This window comes from Mustela lutreola, chromosome 8 (genome assembly GCF_030435805.1).
Source record: "Mustela lutreola isolate mMusLut2 chromosome 8, mMusLut2.pri, whole genome shotgun sequence".
In the NCBI taxonomy this organism is placed as follows: domain Eukaryota; kingdom Metazoa; phylum Chordata; class Mammalia; order Carnivora; family Mustelidae; genus Mustela; species Mustela lutreola.
This window is the reverse complement of record NC_081297.1, coordinates 85,519,902-85,544,533: the sequence shown is the minus strand read 5'-3', so window position 1 is coordinate 85,544,533 and position 24,632 is coordinate 85,519,902. Positions and strand designations below refer to the sequence as shown.

General features: G+C 39.6%; 1 protein-coding gene and 1 long non-coding RNA gene across 6 annotated transcripts in view; one reads left to right on the top strand and one right to left on the bottom strand.

The window, feature by feature from the left end:
• Positions 1–6,890, top strand: part of LOC131838954 (uncharacterized) — a 30,099-nt gene extending 23,209 nt beyond the window's left edge. For all 3 annotated transcript variants that reach the window (XR_009356761.1, XR_009356762.1, XR_009356763.1), the window contains one exon: positions 2,361–6,890. This is a non-coding gene — a long non-coding RNA (uncharacterized LOC131838954). The remainder of the gene's footprint in view (positions 1–2,360) is intronic.
• FAR2 (fatty acyl-CoA reductase 2) overlaps positions 1–24,632 on the bottom strand; it is a 135,041-nt gene that overhangs the window by 26,265 nt on the left and 84,144 nt on the right. For all 3 annotated transcript variants that reach the window (XM_059185854.1, XM_059185856.1, XM_059185857.1), the window contains 2 exons: positions 18,572–18,800; positions 2,442–2,617 (listed from right to left, as the gene is read on the bottom strand). In XM_059185854.1, the coding sequence (XP_059041837.1) occupies positions 2,442–2,617; positions 18,572–18,760 (365 nt within the window). In that variant the 5' untranslated portion in view covers positions 18,761–18,800. The remainder of the gene's footprint in view (positions 1–2,441; positions 2,618–18,571; positions 18,801–24,632) is intronic.

The following is a 24,632-nucleotide window of genomic DNA, read 5'->3' as shown; positions in this document are numbered from 1 at the left end:
TGTCAAATAAATAAATAAAAACTTAAAAAAAAAAAGTCAGGGCCAAGAAGAATGGCTGCAATTACTACTACTACTTAATATTGCTCTGAACTTCCACCTGGTAATTAAAGAGGAAAACATAAAGAATTAGCAGATGTAACTGTTGTAAAGGCAGTCACAAAAATCCCCATCAGATTACATAATTTTGTATCTCGGAAACAAACAAAGGAGCTAAAAAAAAAAACCAACAATGAAAAAACCTACCCTGAGACATGCAATGATTCATTCAGTAAAGTGTCCATTTATAAAAGTCATGTTAAAGGAAAAAACTGGAGAATACGGTGGAAGAAAGGCATATATTCAAAACTGAACATTTAAAAAATATATCCAGTTAAGAAAAAAGGAACAGACTATATACAAAAATAAAACTTCACTAAGGGTTATAGAAAAATTAAATAAACAATATATTGTTCTTAGATAGGAAGAGCCAATGTTTTAAATATGTTGTTTTTCTAAAGTAGTTGACATGTTCATATTCAGTAATCCTAATCAAATTCCCAGCTTTCAAAGAAGCTGGAAAAATTATCTTAAGCAGATGAGAATAGTCAGGAAAATTCTATAAAAAGAGAATGATGTGCGTATACTTGCCTAATAAAGTAAAAAAATTACTGTAATAAAATACTGTGGTGTTGGGAGAGAAAGCCCAAGTAATGGAACAAAAATAAAGAGTCCAACATTGGAAATTCAGTATATTATAAGAGCTTCATTAAATAAAGAGTAAAAACAAATCATTTAATAAATGTTTCTTAAGAAGTAGTCATCTGTTAGAAATTTCTCAAAAGCTACTCTATATTTACACCCACATCACTTTCCTTTTTATAGAATTTTCCTATTTCTATTTATAGGCAAAAAAAAAAAAAAAAAAAAAAAAAAAAAAAAAAAAAAAACACCTCTAAATGGGTCAGAGATGTAAAGGAGAAAATTAAGCAATAAAAATTGTAGAAGAAATTATGAATAATGCATAAATAATAAAAATAGTTGAGGACAAATGATAAAGTATTTTGAGCTTTGTAAAAGACCAAAAATCAATATGCTAACTATTCCAACAAGTCTTAAGATTGACAAGAAAAAAATGTTTCAGTAGAAAAACAGGCAAAGAACATGAATAGGCATTTCACAAAAGAGTAAGATGCCAATACTATGCAGCCATCAAAAGAAATGAAATCTTGCCATTTGCGACATGAATGGAACTAGAGGGTATTACGCTTAGTGAAATAAGTCAAGCAGAGAAAGACAACTATCATATGATGTCCCTGATATGAGGAAGTTGAGAGGCAACGTGGGGGGTTTGGGGGATAAGAAAAGAATAAATGAAACAAGATGGGATGGGGAGGGAGACAAACCATAAAAGACTCTTAATCTCACAAAACAAACTGAGGGCTGCTGGCGGAGTTTCAGGAGGGGGGGTGGGGTTATGGACATTGGGGAGGGTATGTGCTGTGGTGAGTGCTGTGAAGTGTGTCAACCTGCCGATTCACAGACCTGTACCCCTGGGGATAAAAATATATTATATGTTTATTTAAAAAAAATAATAATAAGATGCCAATCAGCATTTCCATGCCCTCAACTTTTCTCATTATCAACAAAATCAAAATCAAAATACGGATTGGCATTCCCATTATATTGCCAACATTAAAAGTAAAAAACGATAATCCAGTATGCCTGTGGTTGTCAGAAATGAGGATTCATGTGCACTGGGACAACGGAAATCAATACTGCCCATGTGGAAAGCCATGTAGCATTATATGTCAAAATGTAAACCGTTTCTAACCTGGGCACATCTGGTACATCTCTAACAATTTTACTTCTGGACATTTACCCAAAGTAAAGCACACAATGGTATAAAAAAAAAAAAAATGCAAGCACAGAGATGTTCACTGAAGCATTGTTTATAATACTGGAAAATCCAAACAATCCAAAAATATCCACCAATATAGAACTGGTGGAGTATACTATAGACACGTAAAATGGAATGTCATACAGTCATTAGAAATTATAGAGAATATCTATTCACAAGGAAAGATACCCAAAGATATAACCAAGCAAGTCGCTAAAAAATTATCAGTATGATGCCATTTTTTGGTGAAGTTGAACACAAGTCTATTTTATTATGGATGTGTAAAGAAAAGCTGGAACGGATGCTCTCTATGATATTAAGTGGTAGTCTCCGGGTGGCAAGATTTTTGGAGTTTAAGTCCTTTGAATTTATTTTCATGGAGAATATACCTTTAATTTTTTTTTTAATTTAAATTCAATTTAGTTAACATGGGATAGAATTTAGTGATTCATCGCTTGCGTACATCTTTTTTCTTTTTTAACAGAAACCGCAAGGAAACTGACATGCATATGTACATGCACACACATGCACCTGTGTGTGCCATGAGCAGGAAGTGGGCACATACCTCAGATGATCATCGAAGCGCACGGTGGCCGCACAGTGGAAGATAATGTTTGTACAGGAGAGAAGCTCTTGCATGTCCTCCTTGCTGATAGCAAAGTCATTATGATTGAGGTCCGCGTAGATAGCTCTGATCTTCTCATGCACGTTTGGACAAACTTCTTTGACTTTTTGAAACAGCTAAAACATAAATAGAAATCAATATGCAGACAGCGTCATCACCATCTCATTGCTCTTGTTTTTGTTGATGTGTCACATCGCAATTCGCAAAAACTGGTTTTATCTGTAATACCACTCAAAGAAGGCATTTACTCAAGAGCCATTTGTTTAACCGCCTGCAATTTGGTCGGCTTGGTATAATTTCCACTCCTCTTAATTTGATAAACATTCAAAAAAGTCATTTCTAATAACCAGTAAGGAGTGTATTTTGAGCCTTTCCTGCAGGGTTGAAAGAATGACAGTGAGCCGTCCATATTCTGCCCCTCCTCTTTTCCCCATGTTTATATATGGTGATTGTTTCCATTTTTGGCTGGGAAATAGGGCTTTCAGTGCAAAATACCAGCCTTTGCAAATTACCAGCAAAGCCACCAGCTTTTACAAGGGAGGTCTCATGGACGCAAATTCGAAACAACTTAGTTAACTGGCCCAGAGGAACAGTATTAGGTCTTAGCAGCACAAACATAATTAGAAAATAACAAATTTGGTGAATCTGTAATGGGTAAAACAAATACAACTTTTATATAATCTCATTCCAATATCAATGGCAGTTATTGTCTAGTAAGAGAATTACATGAGCTCATGTACGTTTTATGGGATATTAATTGATTTCTTAATATTCTAACTTCTTTATAAAGGAAAAGGAAAGAGCCTTGGCAGTTTTAGCTTTTATTACCCTTGTTCAGATGGAACAGTCTCTACTTTCCCCTCCACACACAAGTTCTTAGATTCAACTGGTATTTTCCATTTTCTCAAAGAATGTAATTAAAAAAAAATGTTCTTGGTTTTAACCTGTTTTGACAAAAAGAAATTCTACTGTAGTATTGGCATGGGCTAATAGCAGTGAGAAAAAATAAAGCTAAATGTTTAGGAAGGTTAGGAGCGGAGAAAATTAGTCTGTGGTTTTTTTTGTTTGTTTGTTTGCTTTTAAGATTTTATTTATTTGTCAGAGAGAGGGAGAGAGAGCGAGCACAGGCAGACAGAAGCAGAAGGAGAAGCAGGCTCCCTGCCAAGCAAGGAGCCCGATATGGGACTCTATCCCAGGACACTGGGATCATGACCTGAGCCGAAGGCAGCTGCTTAACCAACTGAGCCACCCAGGCATCCCTGTGGTTTTAATCATAGTAGAGTAGCTGAGCCTATTCCCTTTACCCCTTCTGCCCCCAAAGACAGTTTGCATGTCTTCCTTGATCCTGAATAGCAGGCTTCTTCCCTCAACTGGAGATCTATCCTAGGCTCTTTTATTGGCTAATAAGAAATCAATCTAAGGTAGTAAAAGAAACCATGTCTCATCTGAATCAGAGAAGACCATGTTAGAGGCCCTTGTGGGAATCTAGTGAAGATGATCAGAGAAGGAGGTCAAGTCCACATATTGACCTGGTGAGCTACTACACTTTGAGCTACCTTTTTTTTTTTTTTTTTTTTCTCTGCAGGAGCAGCCTTGCAGTAGCAATGGGACTAGAGTTCTGAAAAGCGTTTGGAGGTTAGGTCAACCCTCAAAGGTTTTGAGACATTTGGGACTGATGCGGTGGATCCAGTGTCTGAGGGACATTCTCAACAAAGGTCATTCTGGCTCTTCCAGAAAGATATTTATCAGCTTTTGTAATCTGGATAAATCATGAGCAAGCTAAATATTGGTTTTCTCCATCAAAGCTTTTCCTTCTCATAGTCCATGTTAGTCATGTGACAAATTGGATCTTTTTGGATAAATTTGTCTAAAATTTGCATAATTTCCCCTGTTTTTAATAATTTGATTTGTAGAAGGTTCTGTTTTGAGTCTGCATGACAGATTTTATTCACAAGAAATTTATTTCGGGTTCTGTGGAGTCTTTGACCTGTGATGATTTCTGGCTACATTAGAGTAATACGTGGAAAATGACTTCAGTGTCCATCCTTCCAGCAGTGGAGTTCCTCCCACATGATGTAAGCTACCGTACAGATTTTCTTTTGCCTTTGGTTTTTACGACTTTAAAAGGCAGAGAACCCCATTACACCATATTATACCTCCAGCCCACCTATGCAAATATGATCAATGGAGATAATTACCATTTTAGGAAATAAGTGTTCTGAGCTATATTCTATTTATTGATTATATTTTCCAATGACAGGGCATAGCTGAGTGCACATGGTGTAATTCTTTTTAAAGTTTAAGTTTTCTAATCCAGATGGGATTTATTATGGTCAATTGAAATAAATCGGAGAATTGGCTGCAGCAATTCAAACCACAGGACTAAGTGAGGGTCACATTTTACTATGCTCTCCATGCCCACTAATACGACTTGCCTCATCTGGCATCTCACCATTTTGCTCCAGCCTCTAACAAAATAATACCTCTTAAATGTTGCCACATCCTAAATAGACCGCTGAGATTACAGCCAACCATCATCCAATAGGTCAGTGCTTTTCAAAGTGTTACCCACCAAGTGAACTGGATCGGAATCACTAAGATGCACTTTAAAAGTGTATATTTCCAGCCCCTGGCCCCACCCACTAAAGAAGAAATGACTGGGGAACACCCAGGAGTTTGCATTTCACACATCAGGTTCCCTGGTCATTTTTAACTGGTCCCAAGATGAGAACTTCTCCAGCTGGAGTGTTAACATGGACTAATTGTTCATGAACAATAGTGTTTGGCTCATTTCTCTTTACAGGACGTCAGTGGTTTTCAAACTGTGTAGGCATAAGAAAGATCTAGGAACCAATTAAAAATGACTTCCTTACTCTACCCTCTGAGACCTTGACTCAGTATGTTTGGCAAGTAACCCCGGCACTTGTACATCTTAACCAGCTCAACGGATAGGTCTTCCAGTCCGGGTACCATACTTGGTGAAAGAAATATAATTTCAAAAAACTTGGTGAAACATTAATTTGGAAAATTAATGTTCATTTTTTAAGTCAGGGCTTAAATGTCCCCCTCTGGTTGGTAAACTCCTTGGTTCTTGTTTACCATTTTATGCTGGACAGCACCCAGTTCATTGAAAAGACTCAAATGTTGCTTGTTACACTGAAATTAATTACTGTAAGAACAGTGGTAGAACCAGGAGTGGGAGCTTGATTCCTGAAATTGTTCCCTGGCTCTTTTGTGTTGGTGGGATAAAAGACAGCAGATCACTACCACAGGTAGAAGAAACAAAGTGTCCCCTTGGGTCTCTGCATGATTGCAAATGGAAGCCGAAAAGGCTCAGAGCAGAACCTTTGCTTTTGTAATAATGACACAACCAAAGGACAGAAGAAATGCTGCAAATGAGTCCTCTGTGGACACCAGCTCTCAGAAAAATCCCTTTGTTGATGTGAGACTTTCATTAAGAGTAAGAAGAAAACAGATGGAACAGACATGAATGAAGAAAAAATATATAATTTCAAAAATGTCATTGAAGGTCCACCAATAAAGAACTTGATATAGTTATTTTAGATTCTAAGAGTTCATCATATTCCTTTTCATAAATCTTTATGTAACGGCATCAGACTGAGAAGGTTAAGAGTACAGTAGCTCCTGCCATTGATGAAGACTCAAGGAGGGACTGATGAAGACTCAAGGAGGGACTGCTGTGTTCCTGTTCTTGACAGAGGCAGGATGCTTATCTGTGGTCACTGAAAGATCACAGCTAAGAGGCTCTCTAAACATTTCAAGCTTGGGGTGCCTGGGTGGCTCAGTCAGTTAAACATCCGACTCGATTTCAGCTTTGGTCATGATATTAGGGTGGTGAGATTGAGCCCTTGAGCCCTGCTTAAGATTCTCTCTCTCCCTCTCCCTATGCCCCTCCTCCTCCTCACTTTCTCTATCTCTCTCAAGTAAATAAACTTAAAAAAAATAAATATTTCAAACTGGTAACAAAACTATACATTTCTCTTGGGAAGTCTAGGACTGTTCTATTGATTTGACATTACACAGGAAGGATTTCCCTTCCGTAATTTGTTTTAAACACAAGAGACCATTCCATATATGGTAATAGTTACTGATAACCCAGACACAGGAGAGAAACTTTACATATCTTAAGTGAGAAAATTCAGCAGAAAGAAGACCAGGAAGAGAAATTTTCTGGATTCGATAAACTCCTTGGGTATGACTTTTGTAGCCAGACACTATGAATGCAGTTTTATTAGAAGCAGGAATTGGGCAAGGGGTTGGGGTATGACATTTATATTATGCTTTTGAAACAACGTAGAGGTCCTGAACTTGGATTTCTATAACTATCTTGTTATCCACATGACTTCACTTTGTTTTTTTGTTTTTTTTTTTTAAAGATTTTGTACTTATTTATTTGATTATGCCCACGTGAGCATGAGCAGGGCGAGGGGCAGAGAGAGAGGGAGAAACGGACTCTGCCAAGCAGGGAGCTTGGCACAGGGCCCTGGGATCATCACCTGAGCTGAAGGCAGACACTTTCAGACTGAGCCACCCACATGATCTCACTTTGGAGATACCCACAGAGGGTTCAGCCCCCACAGACAGACCAGTGAAAGTCATTGTTTTTTGTTGTTGTTTTGTTTTGTTTTTTAAAATTTACTTGAGAGAGAGAGCAGACCCAGGACCCTGGGAGCATGACCTGAGCCAAAGGCAGACCCTTAACAGACTGAGCCACCCAGGAGCTCCAAAGTCATTGTATATTTAATAATCTTGAGAGTCTTTGATCTTCAATATATTGAGTTCCTCTCTTTGAATATAACTACATTCTCTAGTTCCAGTAGCCTATCAAAGTTTGCCTCATATTTTTAATTGGGAAACAGAAGGTAAGTTCTCTTTTTTTATTTTTAAAGATTTTATTTATTTATTTGACAGAGAGAGATCACAAGTAGATGGAGAGGCAGGCAGAGAGAGAGAGAGAGAGGGAAGCAGGTCCCCTTCTGAGCAGAGAGCCCGATGCGGGACTTGATCCCAGGACCTTGAGATCATGACCTGAGCCGAAAGCAGCGGCTTAACCCACTGAGCCACTCAGGTGCCCAGAAGGTAAATTCTCTTAAGCTAAAGGGCGATCTCTGTGGAGTACCAGGTGTCCTACAGCAGAAGAGAACCCGTAACATTTGTCAGAGAAATTAGGGAGTGCCGAGTAAAAGCAAATGAACAGATTCTGCAAGGAATTAGCAAGGTAGATGCGTAATCTAAGTTGAGAATCATTATATATCAAATAAGTGCAAGTAAATTAAGGCAGAAACTATCATACCCAATATAAAGATTCATGAAAACTTACAAAATGTTAAAGTTTTGCTCATTCCCTAGTAACTCTCATAAGCTAGACAGGATCAACCTAGAAGTTGTTATTACTCCATGAGGACCATTTCTATAGGACCATAAAGCAGTAAGGGTAGCAGTGTGATTATCGAACTTTGGTACGTAGAAGGGTAAACTAGAAAGTCATTAAAAACAAACAAACAAACTAACAAAAACCCAGATGTCCTGACCCTGGAGATTCTAACTCAGTTCTGAGTGGAAGCTTGGGAATCTGTACCTTGAACAAGCTCTCCAGTGAGCCTGATACACACTATGTGAGAGCCACTGAGAAAGATCTCAGGCTCTTTGGAGTCAGGGAGGCCCAGGTTTGAATCCCAGTTCTGCTGTTTATTAGCGGTGTGACTGGGGCATAGTTACTTACCTCTAGGGGCTTTGGTGTTTTCATTTGCATATTTATCTAAAACACTAATCGCTAAACTATCTCATTCTGTGTTCTCTGAGAACTCATGTTTCAGCAGATAATCTGCTATTCCTAAAAACAATTTTGCATTAAAAAGTCTTAGAACACTTTGCATAAAAATCTGTAACAAACGCTACATGATGCTCAGCTCATTGTCTTGCGTTTTGTGTCCCCAACGTCCTTTTCACAGAGTTCTTAGAAACTAAGCTCCTGGGGCCCAAAAGGAGTAAGGGTGGCCAGGAAGATGGAAACCAATCTGGAGAGGACTCCCAACTCTCTAGCACAATTGATGGTATCCCTGCATTATCCACGGGAAAGGATGGGAAAGGCCATGGTCCTAGTCCAGAAGCGGCCATCATCTTCCCTTCCTAAGGAGGTGGTCGTTGTCACTGGCAAACGGACCACCTGGCGAGCAGGGCATAAGAATCAGAGCTTACAGGACGTGGTTTCTCAGGGAAGGCCATGTAAGGTGGTGGGGACAGCGTGAGCTTTAGAGGTAAGAGAATTGCCTGTAAATTCCTTGTCACTTCCTCGGCATTTCCTGGGAGAGGCAACAACTTTCCTGGCTGAGTTTCTCCTCCGTAAGGTAGCAAGCGTGCATGGCCCAGAGGTTTGTGAGGGTGAATAGGCTAATGAAAGTCAGATGCCTAGCAGAGTGCCTGCTGCTTAGTACGTTCTAGAGCACAGGAAAACTCGGTATATATAGCAGTGCTCAGTTTGCAAAAGCTGCTCACCAGACAGCTGTGCGTTCGTGTGTGTGTGTGTGTGTGTGTGTGTGTGTGTGTGTGCGTGCATTGCAAGGTTTCTGATGATACCACGTGATGCAGCTATCTCTGCAAATTGTCTTTCAGAGTCAGGCTGAATCCTGTGGTGAGGTGACTTTTTGAGTGAAAGGAGTGTAGGCAATTTGAAGCTTTTAAGGAAAAGACTTGATGTGACTGGAAGAAATTGAAAAGGAAGGCAAGAAGCCGGGTGTGGGAAATCATGCCAGTGATCGAATTACCTAGTAGATTGTATTGTAAAAGAAAATAAGAGATTGAGAAAATAAATTGCTTCTGTTTCTGGGATTGTTATTATATCCCCAGGACTAAATCAATTTCTTTCTCTTTCTTTCTTTCTTTCTTTCTTTCTTTCTTTCTTTCTTTCTAGAGGAAGAAAATGGCCCACAGTGGAGAGGCTTAACAGGCTTCAACTATTCTGAGTTGAAAACCTGTCAAACTGAAGGCCAGCTACACTCGCTTCAAAGTGTGTTTGTTAATCACGAGGAAATGTAAATTCCGGCAAGATGATATCTTCCTAGGGGTCCTGAGTTCATAGAAGCCTCTCGTTTTTTGTGGCCTCGTTTCTTAGGAAAAATTAAAAAATAGTAATGGAGCAAAACTGGCTTGGGAATTTAAAAAAAACCCTTCTGTTTCTAATTGCCTTTGCCTTCTGTACAGACATAACAGAATCATCAACATCAATCAGAATTTCATTTTGGAAGTTGGTTGGTAACAAGCAGCTCTTTTACACCATAGCCTTGAACCAAACAGGAAAATGGTTTTCTCCTTATGAAAAACTCTTTGGAAATTAACCAGGAACTTGTACGGAAAATGACATGAACATTTCTGTTGGATGCTTCTTAGTACTCAATAACATCAGACTGCTGACCTTCCCTTTGCAGGTGTTATTTGGCTCGAAGTTCATCTAAGTGCATTATTTTTCTTCTCAGGGATTAATTTATCTAATGCCTTCTAGAAATTACCTCACAGAGACAGCCTTGTGAAAGGAGTCACTAAAGTATTTCATAAAATGTTACTATCTTCTATTGTCTTAAACCCGATTAGTTCTGTGAACTGAGAGCCCAGTGTGTGACCCGGCATGATTCATTAACCACCGCTCTCCAGGGTATTTCAAAGTAGATTTATCTCATGGACAAATGAGAGCTTATTGAGTAATTCCCATTTTTCCAGAAAAGTTAACTTGAAGTATCCAGCACAACCTGCCAAGCTCTGTCTTTGTTTATAAATCCATTTCCTGGTGACACCATACAAAGTACTCCCACCCTGGAAACCTTGAATTTTGCCTGGTCTTCTCAGATGATTAATTCTAAATCCAGCCTAATCTCACTGTAACCCTTCCCTTATTTGATTACTACAGTTCAGCAGAAACTGTCCAACTTTTTTCAGGATTCTCTCAATAAAATATTTTTTAGATACTGATTTCTCAGTCACTCTCATTAACAACCTCACTCTCACTCTTCATATAATTTCAAGGACCTGGTGTTTTCTTTTTCAAATATGGATACTATCTCCTGGATATTTTCTTAAACAGTTGTTAGGAGTAATTATGACCAATTTAACATACTAAATGGGTATAAAGGGGACGTGGTTGTTGGAAAAAGAAACACAGCTTTAAGGCACTGAAGAACCTCTCAACAATTCTTTGAACTTGACAGCTGAATGATTTATTGGCAACTCATTATCTGTTGTCGTGGGGAACAGCCATATCTTGTTAAGCAAGGCCATATGCAATACAGCAAAATAGATAAAGCATCGATCTCTTTCTCTAAAATTTTTTTGCTACAATGAAAAGCTGGTTGATGCATAATGAAATGAACACATTCTTCATAACTAAGAGATTATGCAGCCAGCTCAGGGGCCCCGGGGACCCACAAGTTGAATAGCATGGACCTGGGATGAGCATTTTGACATTTTGGCACATGGAATCTTGTTTTCCTTAGAAGTTTCTTAGATTTTAGGAAAGATACTAAAAGATTAAGAAAAGAATCATGTTGAATACCTGGAATCATATTTCTAATAAAAATAGAGCTAAATTATTTAATTTTGATAATCAGTTTCAAAACTCAAAATCAACTGGACTTATAGCTGAGGACATAGTTTTGGAAATTCATGATTGCTTTGCTGCCTTATTTATTTACTTTAGAAAAAGTGGGGTTTTCTTCCCCCACTCTACTCGTGAAATGTTCATTTTCACTATATTTTCAAAACTTTGGAAAAGATTAAGATTACTGCTCTTATTTTTTCACTACAAAAGAGGGCACCTTTTTTCTCACCATAAAAATAAACATCTTCATTATAATTGTAATTTGAAAATTTGGAAATGCCAAAAAAAAAAAAATCAATAAAATTAATTCAAGATCCTAGCAGCATTTAAAGACATTAGTTGAGATTATACTGAATATGGTTTTGGGGTTTTATTTTTGCACTGAATATAAGTATTTTCTCATGTCATTTAATAGTTTATAAAATATGAGCTTTAATGTCCTTATACTAGTTTAACACGTGTATTATTTCTTATTTTATCTCTCCTATATTATACAATATTCAGGTTGGTTCCAGTTTTTGCTACCATAAATAATACCACAATAAAGTATCTGTACAATATTCGTGTGTCTCTGGTTGTTTTCTTAGATTGCTTGCTTAATTATCTTTGTGAGGAAGTCCTCCAGAATCTGTCGTTAATTCAGATATTTTTCCCTCTATTGATAAGTTCCTTTAAGGGACCTGAACATACTTAGGAAACTTACTTATATATGAGAAAACTGATCTGTTCTGATTCTCAAGTCCCGGTTCCCTGTGGCCCAACGATTTAAAAGAACCTTTTTTTCCAAAGCATCTCCCACTTAATTGTCTCCCTCTGAAAGCAGGGAAACAGGAAGCCCGGAAGTGAGAGGGGGTAGCTCTCCATACCGTGAAAGGAAAGCAATGAATCAGATGCTTAAATTTTGATAGATACAACAGATGTTCTCTTGACCGTATTTCCTGGGCACTTAGTGGGAATCAAGGCAAACTGAAAACATTTTACTTTATCATGTTTTAAAGAAATACTTCGAAGCCTCACAAACCCGCTATGATTAAGCTAACTTTAAGAACACTGAATTACTTTAAAATGGGTTAGAAGTCACACATTACTCTGTGCGACTGAAGAGAAATATTGCTTAAAGGTGACACCGGGCCCTACTTAGGAAGAAGGGATGGCTGCATGTCAGTCACTTTGCCTACATCAAAAAAAAGTTAAATGACAGACTCTAAACTGGGTCTTGATTCGTGGATATTTAATAAATATCTGCAGAATTAGAGGCTTACTGGAAGTAATCCTAACCCAGACAGAAAGTAATACTAATCTTGACAGTAACACTAACCCAGACAGGAAACCAGAGGGGAGAGTGGCCAGATAATGGAAGTAAGGCTTGGCCTGGGCCCAGATAAGGCCACTGGAAAACTGGAACACACTAAACTTCTTCATTCAACAAATTTGGTTCATGACCTGTGGTTTGAGTGGACAGTGGTAACACATGTCCAAATTTGGTGGAGTGGACAATGGTAACACATGAGAGTAATGACAATAGAAAGGTCTTAGACTTAAAAGTGAAAGGGAAAACACTGGCATACTAAATGTATTATTGGTTTTGGCCAATCTAATACACTTGAGAAAATGGTGTATTATCTGCCAAACCTAAGACTCTCTTACTCTCACTGGATCTGACATTAGGGGAGCATAAATGCAGATAGAATTACTAGAAAATCAAAGTTTTATGGGTGTATTCCCTGAAGTAGAATGCTGTCTTGGAAAGTTGATTGTGGCAGCCCACATATTTGGAATAATTGACTTGTAACTTTCTCCCCAAATTCTAACTGAATAGAGGAACATTAGAATTCATATGGAATAGTCTCACATTTTAAAAAAAGAGGTTACGGGGTGCCTGGGTAGCTCAGTGGGTTAAAGCCTCTGCCTTTGGCTTGGGTCATGATCCCAGGGTCCTTGGATCGAGCCCTGCATTGGGCTCTCTGCTCAGCAGGGAGCCTGCTTCCTCTTCTCTCTTTGCCTGCCTGTCTACCTACTTCTGATTTCTGTCTGTCAAATAAATAAAAAGAAAATCTAAAAAAAAAAAAAAAAAAAAAAAAGAGGTTACAAAAATGTTAAACTACATTATTTTGCTTTTAGGTAGAAGCCCAAGGTCTGTCCATTCTGTCCATTCTCTATCCAACAGCATAAGTCAAACATTTATGAAAGAATAATGAATGCCTTTGCTACAAAAACAGAAATATCTAGAAATATAAGACATTTCCATATTTTAATCTCTTGAGCATTTTGATGCTCTAGTAATTATTTCCTATTAAAACTGCGAATCTCCAATAGTTTCACTATAAACAGTAAAATCTTCTTTAGGGAGAGGACAGACTTTTAATTAAAGAAAGAAAGATACTTTTATTCTGAGAGTGAATTTAGGAGACTAAATGTGTGAAGAAAGGCTTAGCAGAGAGTGGGTATGTGAGCCTGAGCATTTACAGAAGGCTTCCTGTGTGCTGGACCCCAAACCGTTGGGAGTATCTTGAAAGATATAGAGAAAAGGTTTAAAAATGGTACCAGGAATCTACCTATGGGGAAAGAAATGGAGAGTCCTAAGCATTCAGGGATTTGCCAAATGGTTGGTTTTTGTTGGTTTTGAGTTACAATCAAGCTCTAGTTTAGTTATCTCTACATTGGAGATGACCAATCAATGGCTATGTTTAGGATTAGTCAAAGTAAAACACTGATTATTTTGTGTTTTACATGAACAAAACCCATAAAGAAATTCTATTTTGCGTTTTTAACCCAAATGTCCGCTTTGGTCTCTCTGCACCTTAATTGAGTTACGACTGATTATTACACTCCCAACGCAAGATCCTTCCCAAGATCATTCAGAATTCCCTGGTAGCTAATTTTTCAAGGTTGCCTCTGTTCTTGTTTTTTCTCTAGCTCAGTGATGTATTAAGATTATTTTACAAACAGATATTTTGTCCACCATGTTTAGGTATTCAATATCAGGAGGCATTTTTCTGGTCCTCTATTCCAAGAGTTGGCAGGCAGATTCTTCCTAACATCTATCCTTTTGTGTCTTGATAAGTCATTCAGATGTTCTCCCTTCTCCATGTAGTCTCTGTGCCGCAGGAGAAGATGGTCTTATCCCAGCCCCAGGGAAAGACTTCTTGATCTAAGTGCTCTGTTATCCTCTGCCCAACGGTTAGCTTAGATCTGGAGCTTTTGACTAATTCAGTAGATGGCATACCTCATGCCACAGGGGTTGGTCCAGAAATGGACATGTGACCTAACCCAGGCTGATGACATGTAAGGGGAAATTTGTTGAGGATTTCCAAAACAGAGGTTTCATCCATTTTGAGAGAGAGCTTCAGGGAGTCAGCCTCTATTTATCCAGTGGCTGCAATGCTCTTATCAAAACAAAACAAAACAAAAACAAAACAAAAAGCCAACCATCTTCTCGTAACTGGGAGAAAGCCAGAACAAAATGGCGGAGCCGGAGCCGAGGATTCCCGGACCAGTGCAGCCACCGCTCCGGGCAACAGCTCATCACCAAGCTCTTGGAGTTTTCCACTGTGCAATCAGCATGTTATCCTTTGTCGTGCAAGCCAGTTTCAACGAGTTTTTTGTTTTATTTTGTTTTGTTTTTCCCAAAGGAAAATCACCTAACACAATTGTCTGTAGTCTTCCCGGATCTGGTCTCAGGATCCCTTTCTAGTTCTTAAAAACTAAATTGTTTGGGGCCAAGGAAGTCACCCAGAGGTTCGCAAATACACCAAACCTGTCACCTGTTTGCAAGTGTGGTTTCTTTCTCCTCAGACTGCCCTTTGGTCTCCTCTCCCAGGAGAGCTCGTGCTGCACTTCAAGCATGTTTTATGGGACTATCTCTGTCACTTTTTTTTTTTTTTAATCTCATTTTTATCCTCAGTGCTCAGCATTTGACACTTCAGTAAGTAAGCACTTCAGTAAGTGTGGGATTGGTAGAAATGAGGGGCTGGAAGGAAATCTGGAGCACGGTATGGTCTTCCTGCACAGTACCCTCGATCATCTAGATGGATACTGTCTGAAACCCTCCGCGATGACAGGAGTGTTCTGTACCTGCCCTGTGCACTGAGGCAGCCGGCAGCATGTGGGAACCACTGAGCTTGGAAATACGACTGGTGTGTCTGAAAAACTGCATTTTCAAGTTCATTATTATCATTCGTTTGCATTTAAATAACCACATGCTCTAAGGAAGAAAAGTAAGATAATCTGGAAAGTTTTCTGTTTGTTTTGTTTACCATTCCAAAGTCCTTCGTTCACCTGGTTTCAAAACATAATCTGAAGGTCTGTCTGCATTTTGAATTTTTAGGTTCACAAGGATTATGAGCAGTAATACCTTGTGTATCACAGAGAGTCAGAAACTAAGGACTGTGCTACCCTGATCCCCAACCAGCTTCAAGGGTAGCGATCAGCACCGTGTCTCCACGGTCCGAGGCCATTATTCATGATTTGTGTAGTGGAAGATTTTCAGTTTTGGAGGACCCCGAAATAAAGCACATCCTTTTTTTCTTCCCATGGAGTATCTTTTTGTGGATATCAAGTTCCATATTGTGCCAAGATAGCGGGTATTTGTCTAACCAAAGACTAGATAGGCTCTAGATGGAATCTGCTCTTTTTAGCAATAAACCTTTCTGTTACAAATGACAACACGGAATGGAGGCTGATGTTGCCTTAAGAAGAAATCAGACATAGTGTGCAACTTTCTCAAAATTTTTTAGGTGTCCAAGGCACTCAAGGAATAAAAGTACTAGAAAAAGGGGAAAAACAAACCCACAAAAGGGCCACACAGACATGATGTTTAACCACAGATATTAAGTTTTTCAGCCATATAAGGCACAACAGATTTCTTTCCTCCCATAATTCTTTCAGGGAAAATTTACAGAGAAAAGAAATCCATAGAATAAACTCTGATTAGCCTAACAGTAAAATGTGAGGCTATAGGAGATAGCAGTTAAAGGCATACCACACCTCATAACATCAGATTTGGATGTGAATCCAGAAAGACTTGAGTGGGTGGAAAAAGAGAGAGAGAGAGAGAGAGAGAGAGGTGGATAAACAAGCCAAATAGATAGTCCTGAGTGAGCAAGGTAGTAGGACCCTGTTTTATAAGTAATGAAACTAAGCCTCAGTAAAGTATGTGTCTTGCTCCTGGCCCCACAGCTAATAATGGGTCGGGCTAAGATTCAAACCCAGGTCAGTCTGCCTTGAAGCCCACGCTCTGTAGGGACCATCTGATAATGACAGTTCCTGGAGGATATGGATACTGCTGGTCTGGAGACTGCAGATTGAGAACCACTATTTACAAAGGTCAACAGCAAGAATGGAAACAGGTGTAGAGATTTCCCAAGCCAGCCTTTGGAGAAGTTATAATAGTTAAGACTTCCAGAACAAAAACAATGTTGCTATGTCATCGAAAAGAACAGTAGGTAAAGCTCGTGGAAAAGAACAGTAGGTAAAGCTCATGCTGACCACAAGACTCCCTGCCACAATTTTATCTAGAAATCTATAAGCTGGCTACAAAGCTAAACACATCTGCTGTGTGATAAAAACAAAATCTGTTAGCGATACGCAATGGAGTGAAGCTGTCCGAAGAGGGATCTGAGAGTTTATTCTAGATTTCTGCTTGGTGCCACTTAGCCTTTTGGTCTTATTAAGAGCTACTAGTTACGATGTGGGGTTAACCTGCTAGCATAGGGTAGAAGCAAGCGTACTGGTTCAGGGACCAATCTAAAGTCTGCCACTCTCATTTACGAGCTGGGTGACCTCTGGAAGTTAACACTTCAGGTCTTGCTCTTTCCATCTATAAAATGAAAACTGAGGATACAAATCATTCTTTTTTTTTTTTTTTTTTTTAAAGATTTTATTTATTTATTTGACAGAGAGAAATCACAAGTAGATAGAGAGGCAGGCAGAGAGAGAGAGGGAGGGAAGCAGGCTCCCTGCTGAGCAGAGAGCCCGATGCGGGACTCGATCCCAGGACCCTGAGATCATGACCTGAGCCGAAGGCAGCGGCTTAACCCACTGAGCCACCCAGGCGCCCCGGATACAAATCATTCTTGCAAAAGTCAACGAGGTAAGGCACAAAAAAAACCTCTGAATAGGGTCTGCATGTCCTCAGCACTCAGCAGCAGTCAGCTACTGTTATTTTCCCACTGTGGTGTCAGGCCATGTGACACAGGAGAACTTTCTTGATTCTCTTGCTGATCGCTCGTACCCAAATTGCATCCAGGTGTCTACAGGTAAATGTGGTCAGTGGGGCTGCTGGGCGTCCATGGTGTGCTGGGCTAGCGGACACAGCTCCGTTAGATGGGAGCCTTTGTACACATGGGAAAGGAGACTTTGTAAAAAAACAAAAACAAAAACAAAAAAAACCTTATTTAAATTTTTCTTTTGTCAACCCTAAATGCCCAAATATATTCCATACAGAACTCTAAACCAGACATGTGTCTTTTTTTATTCAGCTCCCGTGGCAATCCTGGGAGGTCTCTGTGGTTGTTCCCATGTTGAACACTGCAAACTGGAACATATAAGGTAAAGTGGCAGTGAATCGAGAAGCCAGAATTTGAGCTCAGACATGCTTGAGACCAAAGCCAATACTACCTTCAAATTTGTAAAACATGGGAGGCTATGCATAATCCTTTTTTAAGGACTGAGAGGGTTTGATGCCCAAATGGTCATTTATACATAGATTTCATTTTACATGTCTTCCCTTTAGAGGAACCTATAGCAACAGAAATACCAAGCTACCCAGATCAAACCTTGTGGAGTTTGGGCAATAGGAAGTATTATCACATGGCTACTTACGAATTGTATCTTGTATACTAATTGTATCAGGGAAAAGAACAGAATATCCAAAAACTGGAACTACCTTGAATTTAGAAGAAAGGTGGGGGCACCTGTGTGGCTTAGTCTGCCTTCGGCTCAAGTCATTGTCCCACGTCCTGGGACCAAGCCCTGCATTGTGCTCTTTGCTTAGCAGGGAGTCTGTCTCTCCCTCTCCCTCTGCCCCTGCTTGGGCGAGCACCCTTTCTCAAAGAAAGAAGTAAATCTTTTAAAAGAGAAGAAGAAGAGGAAGAAGAAGAAGGAGAAGCAGGAGAAGCAGAAGAAGGAGGAAGAGGAGGAGGAGAAAGGTTGGAAAGGGTTCCGTTGAACGGTGATAGATCTCGAGCCTGAAGAGTCCACTCTGGGGGGTTTAGCATTTTGATTCTTCCTCAGTAATTTCCAGAACACAGAGTATCTGCTCACCTGCCCTGGACAGGGCCTAGGCACTCCTCCTTCTTTTACAGGACAAAATCACAGATTTCTATGAGCTGTGGGTTGCCATCTTGTCCTGTCTCCCCGCCTCTACCTGCCCAGGCATCCTGGCCCCCACCTTCAGGTCTGTGGAAGTCAGGAAACATTATAGTGAGTCATCCTGTCCCAAGGCTCTTCCCCTATGGCATACCTGACTATTTAGGATCTGGAAAACCCTCTGTTGCGTTGTCTGGCCAGCCTTGGGTCTCACAAGGATGTAAATGACTTTCAGGTCAGGACTGGTGCGAAATAGCTTCTCCATCAACACTTTGCCCATGAAGCCTGTGGCCCCAGTAATGAGAATGGACTTGCCACTATAGAAAGCTGCAATCATGGACATGATTCTTCTCTTGGTGTTTTATAGCTCTGGAAAGAGGTTCCTGAAAAGGAAGAGGAATAACAAAACATTACATTCTCAGAAGTTCTAAAATGCAGTCAATTAAAAATGTTTCTGGCACTTCCAGGAGTTCTGGATGCAGAAAAAGGTCAGAGTGAGAGCATCATACTTTACTGACAACACGATTCATTTTAATCAATATTTACTGAGCCCGCTTTGCATGCCAGATTTTATGCCAGGAATTGCAGGCCAAAAAAAAAAAAAAAAAAAAAAGAAAGAAAAAGAAAAAAGAAAAATAAGACATGGTTCCTACTCTCAAGAAACTGCTCATAGACTAACAGAGGAGACAGATGTCTAAATAGATCACCAAATATAATACGTGAGTGCTACAACAAAGGGATTGCAGATACACGGTGGACAGCATGATTTAGAAATTTCCGAAAGGCCCACCCGTCTGCCGGGATGGGTGAAGGTGAGATAAACTGTGAAGGGAGGGCAGGGGTGGTGGGGGAAGGTGTTTCCAGCCCAGATAGCAAGAGCAAAGGTGCAAGGTGTGGCAGGTCATACAGCCTGGAGGAAACAGAAGGAAGTCAGTGAGACGGGAACATCAGTGATAAGGCTAGGAGTGGCCCTATAACCCATGAAAACAAAGTTTAGAACAGCCATCACATTCTTTTTCAATTATGATAGAATTAGTATTTCAGTTGCAGTTTTTTTTAGAAAAAATATTGGAGCAAATAACTTCTGGTTTCACTTGAATTCACAGGCCCTGGTCTACCCAGCCATTTCCGAGTAAATACATTTTTCTCTTCCTTTGGCTGAAAAGGTGTCTAGGGCCACCCTTTCCCCATGTGTTCCTCTCAGGGCTGAAACACTGCAAAAGACAAAGGAAAGAGAAGGTTGAACAAGCAAAGCCAGGACTGGAGGCTTTGTGAAGCTCCAAGATACCACCAGGTGACTGTAGGGGCTCTGTCCATTTAAGGCCGTTGCCAGGAGCAGAGAGAAAGAGCAGATCTGGGAATGGGAAGCCAGGTGCGGCCTTTAGGTCCTGGGCCTCCCAGAAAAGTCACCACGTGCTATTGACATGCCACGTGAAGTGTCTATCTCTAAGCTTGGGTTCAAAATGGTCCATGGGATCGAGCACTGGGTGTGGTGCAAAAATAATGAATACTGTTATGCTGAAAATAAAAAATAAATTAAAAAAAAAAATGGTCCATGGGAAGCAGCAGCGGAGAGCTTTGAATGAAACAGTGCAGTGGACTGGGTGCAGACTTCCTTTCTGTCATAATAGGTCCCCTGAGACCTGCTGGATGGCGGTGGGTAGATTGAGCAGAACACAACTCCAGGGACCGACCCTGACATCAGAGGTCATGAAGAAGAAGGAAAAAAAAAAAACCAACTATGAGAGTTAGCACCCTGCCTTGTCACCTCCAGTGAAGGTTCCCCTGCCAGTAACTCCTTAAAACTCCTTATCTCCTCAACAGTCATAATTTACAGATCGTAATAATAGTCATAATTTAGACTGTAAGGATCTTGTGGCTGGTCTTGGGCAGAACTCTTTGCCTTTGAAGGATTCATTCACCCATGAATTTACTCAAGAAATAATTTTGAGTTCCTGCCCTGACAGACTGTGCTGAGTTCTGAAGATAAGCAGATGAATGAGGCAAACAGATCTTTGTGCTCCCTCTGGCAGAAGAGGCCAGCAATACAAAGGTTGGTAAATACGAAAACGAGATGATAGACTGTACAGATGCAAATAAAATAAGGATCAATGACAGAAATCACATCTGATCATCAACCCTTTTCAGTTTAGGAAATCTGGATTTCAAATCATGTTAGTTATAGCCACTGAGTTACTATGTAAACCCTTTTATTAGGGGCAGTTGTGTGGTTAAGTCAATTTAGCATCTGACTCTTGTTTCAGCTCAGGTCATGATCTCAGGGTTGTGAGATGGAGCCCCATGTTGGGCTCTGTGCTCAATGGAGAGACTACTCGAAGATTCTCTCCCTCCATCCCTCCCCCCACTTATGTGCTCTCTCTCTCTCTCTAAAGTAAATAAATCTTTAAAAAAAATACTTTATTGAAGGTTGATGTGAAAAATATCTTTGAAGAATACATTTGGATCTTTATTTTTTTTTTTAAGATTTTATTTATTCATTTGACAGAGATAACAAGCAGGCAGAGAGAGAGAGAGAGAGGGAAGCAGGCCCCCCCACTGAGCGGAAAGCCCGAGCGGGGCTCCATCCCAGGATACTGGGATCATGACCCGAGCTGAAGGCAGAGGCTTCAACCCACTGAGCCACCCAGGCGCCCCTGAAGAACACATTTGGATCTTGTGCAAAACAGCAACTAATCATAGTTTTTTTTTCACCATGTTGCAAAATGTTACTCATATTGCAATCTACCCAATCATTTTCTAAAGATTTTATCCCTTGGGAATAGTACTGAAGAGTCTTGCCTTGCCTGCCTGGAAGCTCAGAAAAGTGTGGAAAGCAGTTCAACATCCTAGTTGAGCACACAGGTTCTAAGCAAGACTATCTGAAATCCAATCCAAGTTCTGCCACTTATTAGCACTGTGACGTCAGGCACATTATTATTCTCTCTGTGCTGTAGCTTGCTCATTAGTAAATGCGGATAACAAAAGTATCCACATAATAATGCTGTGGTAAGAATTATATGACTCAGTATATTACTAAAACTCTTAGTAATCAACACAGTATTTGACTGGCACAAAAAATACACACATAGGTTGAGAGAGTAGATCAGAGAGCCCAGAAATAAACCACGCTTATATGACCAATTAATCTACAATAAAGGAGGCAAAAGCATACAATGAGGAAAAGATAGTCTACTGATTAAGTGGTGTTGAGAAAACTGGACAGCTACATGCAAAAGAATGAAACTGGGCCACTTTCTTACACCATACACAAAAATAAACTCAACATGGATTAAAGACCTAAATCTGAGACCTGAAACCATTAACTCCTAGAAGAAAACACTGGTGATGTTTTTGCTATCAGCCACTGAAACATTTTTCTAGATGTATCTCCTCAGACCAGGGAAACAAATGCAAAAATAAACTATTGAAACCACACCAAAATAAAAAGCTTTTGCACAGCAAAGGAAACCATCAAAACAAAACAACAAAGCAGCCTACTGAATGGGAGGAGATATTTGCAAATGATATATCCAATAAGAGATTAATATCCAAAATATATAAAGAACTCATACTAGTAAACACTAAAAAAAATGCCAAATAATCTGAATAAAAATGTGCCAAGGATCTGAATAGACATTTTTCTAAAGAGGACATATAAATGTCTAACAGACACAGGAAAAGATGCTCAACATCACTCATCATCAGGGAAATGCAAATCAAAACCACAGTGTTTTCACCTTAATACTTGTCAGAATGGGTAGAATCAAAAAGACAAAAAAAATAACAAGAGTTGTTGAGGATGTGGAGAAAATGGAACTCTTGTACGCTTCTGGGAAGTGTGGGAATGCAATTTGGTGCCACTCCTGTGGAAAACAGTATAAAGATTTCTCAGAAAATCAAAAATGGAATTACCATATGATCCAGCAATTCCACTACTAGGTATTTACCCAAAGAAAACAAAAACACTCATTTGTAAAGATATATGTACCCCTATGTTTATTGAAACATTATTTATAATAGCCAAGATAGGGAAGTAAGCTAAGTGTCCATCAACAGGTGGATGGATAAAGAAGATGTGGCATATGGAATATTACTCAGATACAAAAAAAGAATGAAATCTTGCCATTTGCAACAATATGGATGGGCCTAGAAGGTATAATGCTAAATGAAATAAGTCAAAGCCAAATACTATATGATAAAAAGAATGAAATCTTGCCATTTGCAACAATATGGATGGGCCTAGAAGGTATAATGCTAAATGAAATAAGTCAGACAAAGCCAAATACTATATGATTTCACTCATATATGGAATTTAGAAACAAAGCAAACAAAGAAAAAAGAGACAAAAAATCCAGGAGGATTGCAGGAGGGCAGGTGGGGGGGGGGATGGGCAAAACAGAAAAAGGGGATTGAGGGTACGCTTATCATGATAAGCACTGAGCAATGTAAGAGTTGCATCTGAAACTAACAGAACACTGTATGTTAATCATTTATCAATTAAAAAAGAAAACTCTTGGAAATATTTGTTACCCATACTATATACTCAGTAAGTATTAGCTGTTAATATAGTCACTGGTTATACATTTTCCTCTTAATAGTTCCTGGTTTTTTCTTTTGACATTTATTTTAAGTGCTCTGTCTTATGCATTTTATACACCCTCTTTTGGAAATAGGAGGTGATTTACAACTCAGTCAGTCATCACGCCAAGTAAACTGCTTTCCCCAAATGCAACTCTACTTGATGATGAACCTTGCCAGTTCCTTTTCCCGCACCATACTCCTTTAGTATATTAGGTATAAATAAGCATGGTTGGCAGGAAAATACAGAAGAGAAACTGAGTTTGGATAAGGTTATTTCCCAACCTCACTTGTTCTAAAGATATCAGAAGCTTGTTTTGCACTCTTTTTTAATTATCTTCAAAGATTTTACCCATTTGACATAAATAGAGACAGTGAGAGAAGGAACACAAGCAGGGGGAGTGGGAGAGGGACAAGCAGACCTCCAACCAAGCGGGGAGCCAGATGCGGGCGATTCTAGGACCCTGGGATCATGACCCAAGCTGAAGGCAGAGGCTTAACTGACTGAGCTGCCCAGGCACTCCCTGTTTTGCACTCTTCTATGCTTTAGTGGAGTCATATTTTCTAGAATGTGAACATACTGTTCAGATATTTTGATCCCAGATACAGTTTTGTAACCTGTGATAAAAAATTTTAGGAAGCAGGTCATGTATTTCTAATGAGCCCATTTCTCGTGGGACAAAGACTTGATGTGTCCCCAAAGAATTGAATTTGCCAGCTCAGTGGGGAGTCCGGATAATTCTCAAGCAAAACCAAGCCATGGCAGAGTACACGGAGTTCTCGGACAGGAAAACAAAACAAACCAGCATTTCGTGGCCCTCATTATCTGACTGTCAAGAGCAGGTGGCAGAAGAGTGTGGCCAAGGCTGTAAGCAAGGCCAGTGATTCTGAAAAATGTCTGAGAATTCCTCATCCTCAGATCAAAGCTGTATCAGAGATGTTTCTTCTACTTCTTGCCTCCACTCTCCACAGATGGCTTAGTTCCTGGCCGCAGAAACTCTTATGTAAAATTTGGCACCCAGGGTGCCTGTGTGACTCAGTGGGTTAAGGGTCTGCCTTCAGGTCACGTCATGATCCCAGGATCCTGGGATCGAGTCCCTCATTGGGTTCTCTGCTCAGCAGGGGGTCTCTCTCTCTCTCTCTCTCACTCTGTCAAATAAATAAATAAAATCTTAAAAAAAAATGGCTCTCTGAATTCTGTTCCATATATTAAACTTGCAAGGTCAAGGAATTACTAACCCTGAACATAATTCATTAAAATAATTCAGCTAATTATTTTAACAATTACAGTAAACTCACATTCAGTCATGGACAATACAAACTCTAGAAGGAGGAATATATTTAGGACCAGCTGACTAGTCCTGGTTTGCCTTTCATATCTTTGGATTGCCACTGCAGAGAACAAAGGACAATTTGCTGTTCCTCACGTTCATGATATGGCTTGTGAGAAGCCTAAGCCACTTTGACAATTTTCAGAATCATCCTGTATAAGGTAGGATATATGATGCTTGAATGAAAAAGGAGGGGGTCTATGAAAATCAGTTTTTTTTTTATAAAGTTTTTTTTTTTTAATTTTATTTATTTGACAGAGAGAGATCACAAGTAGGCAGAGAGGCAGGCAGAGAGAGAGGAGGAAG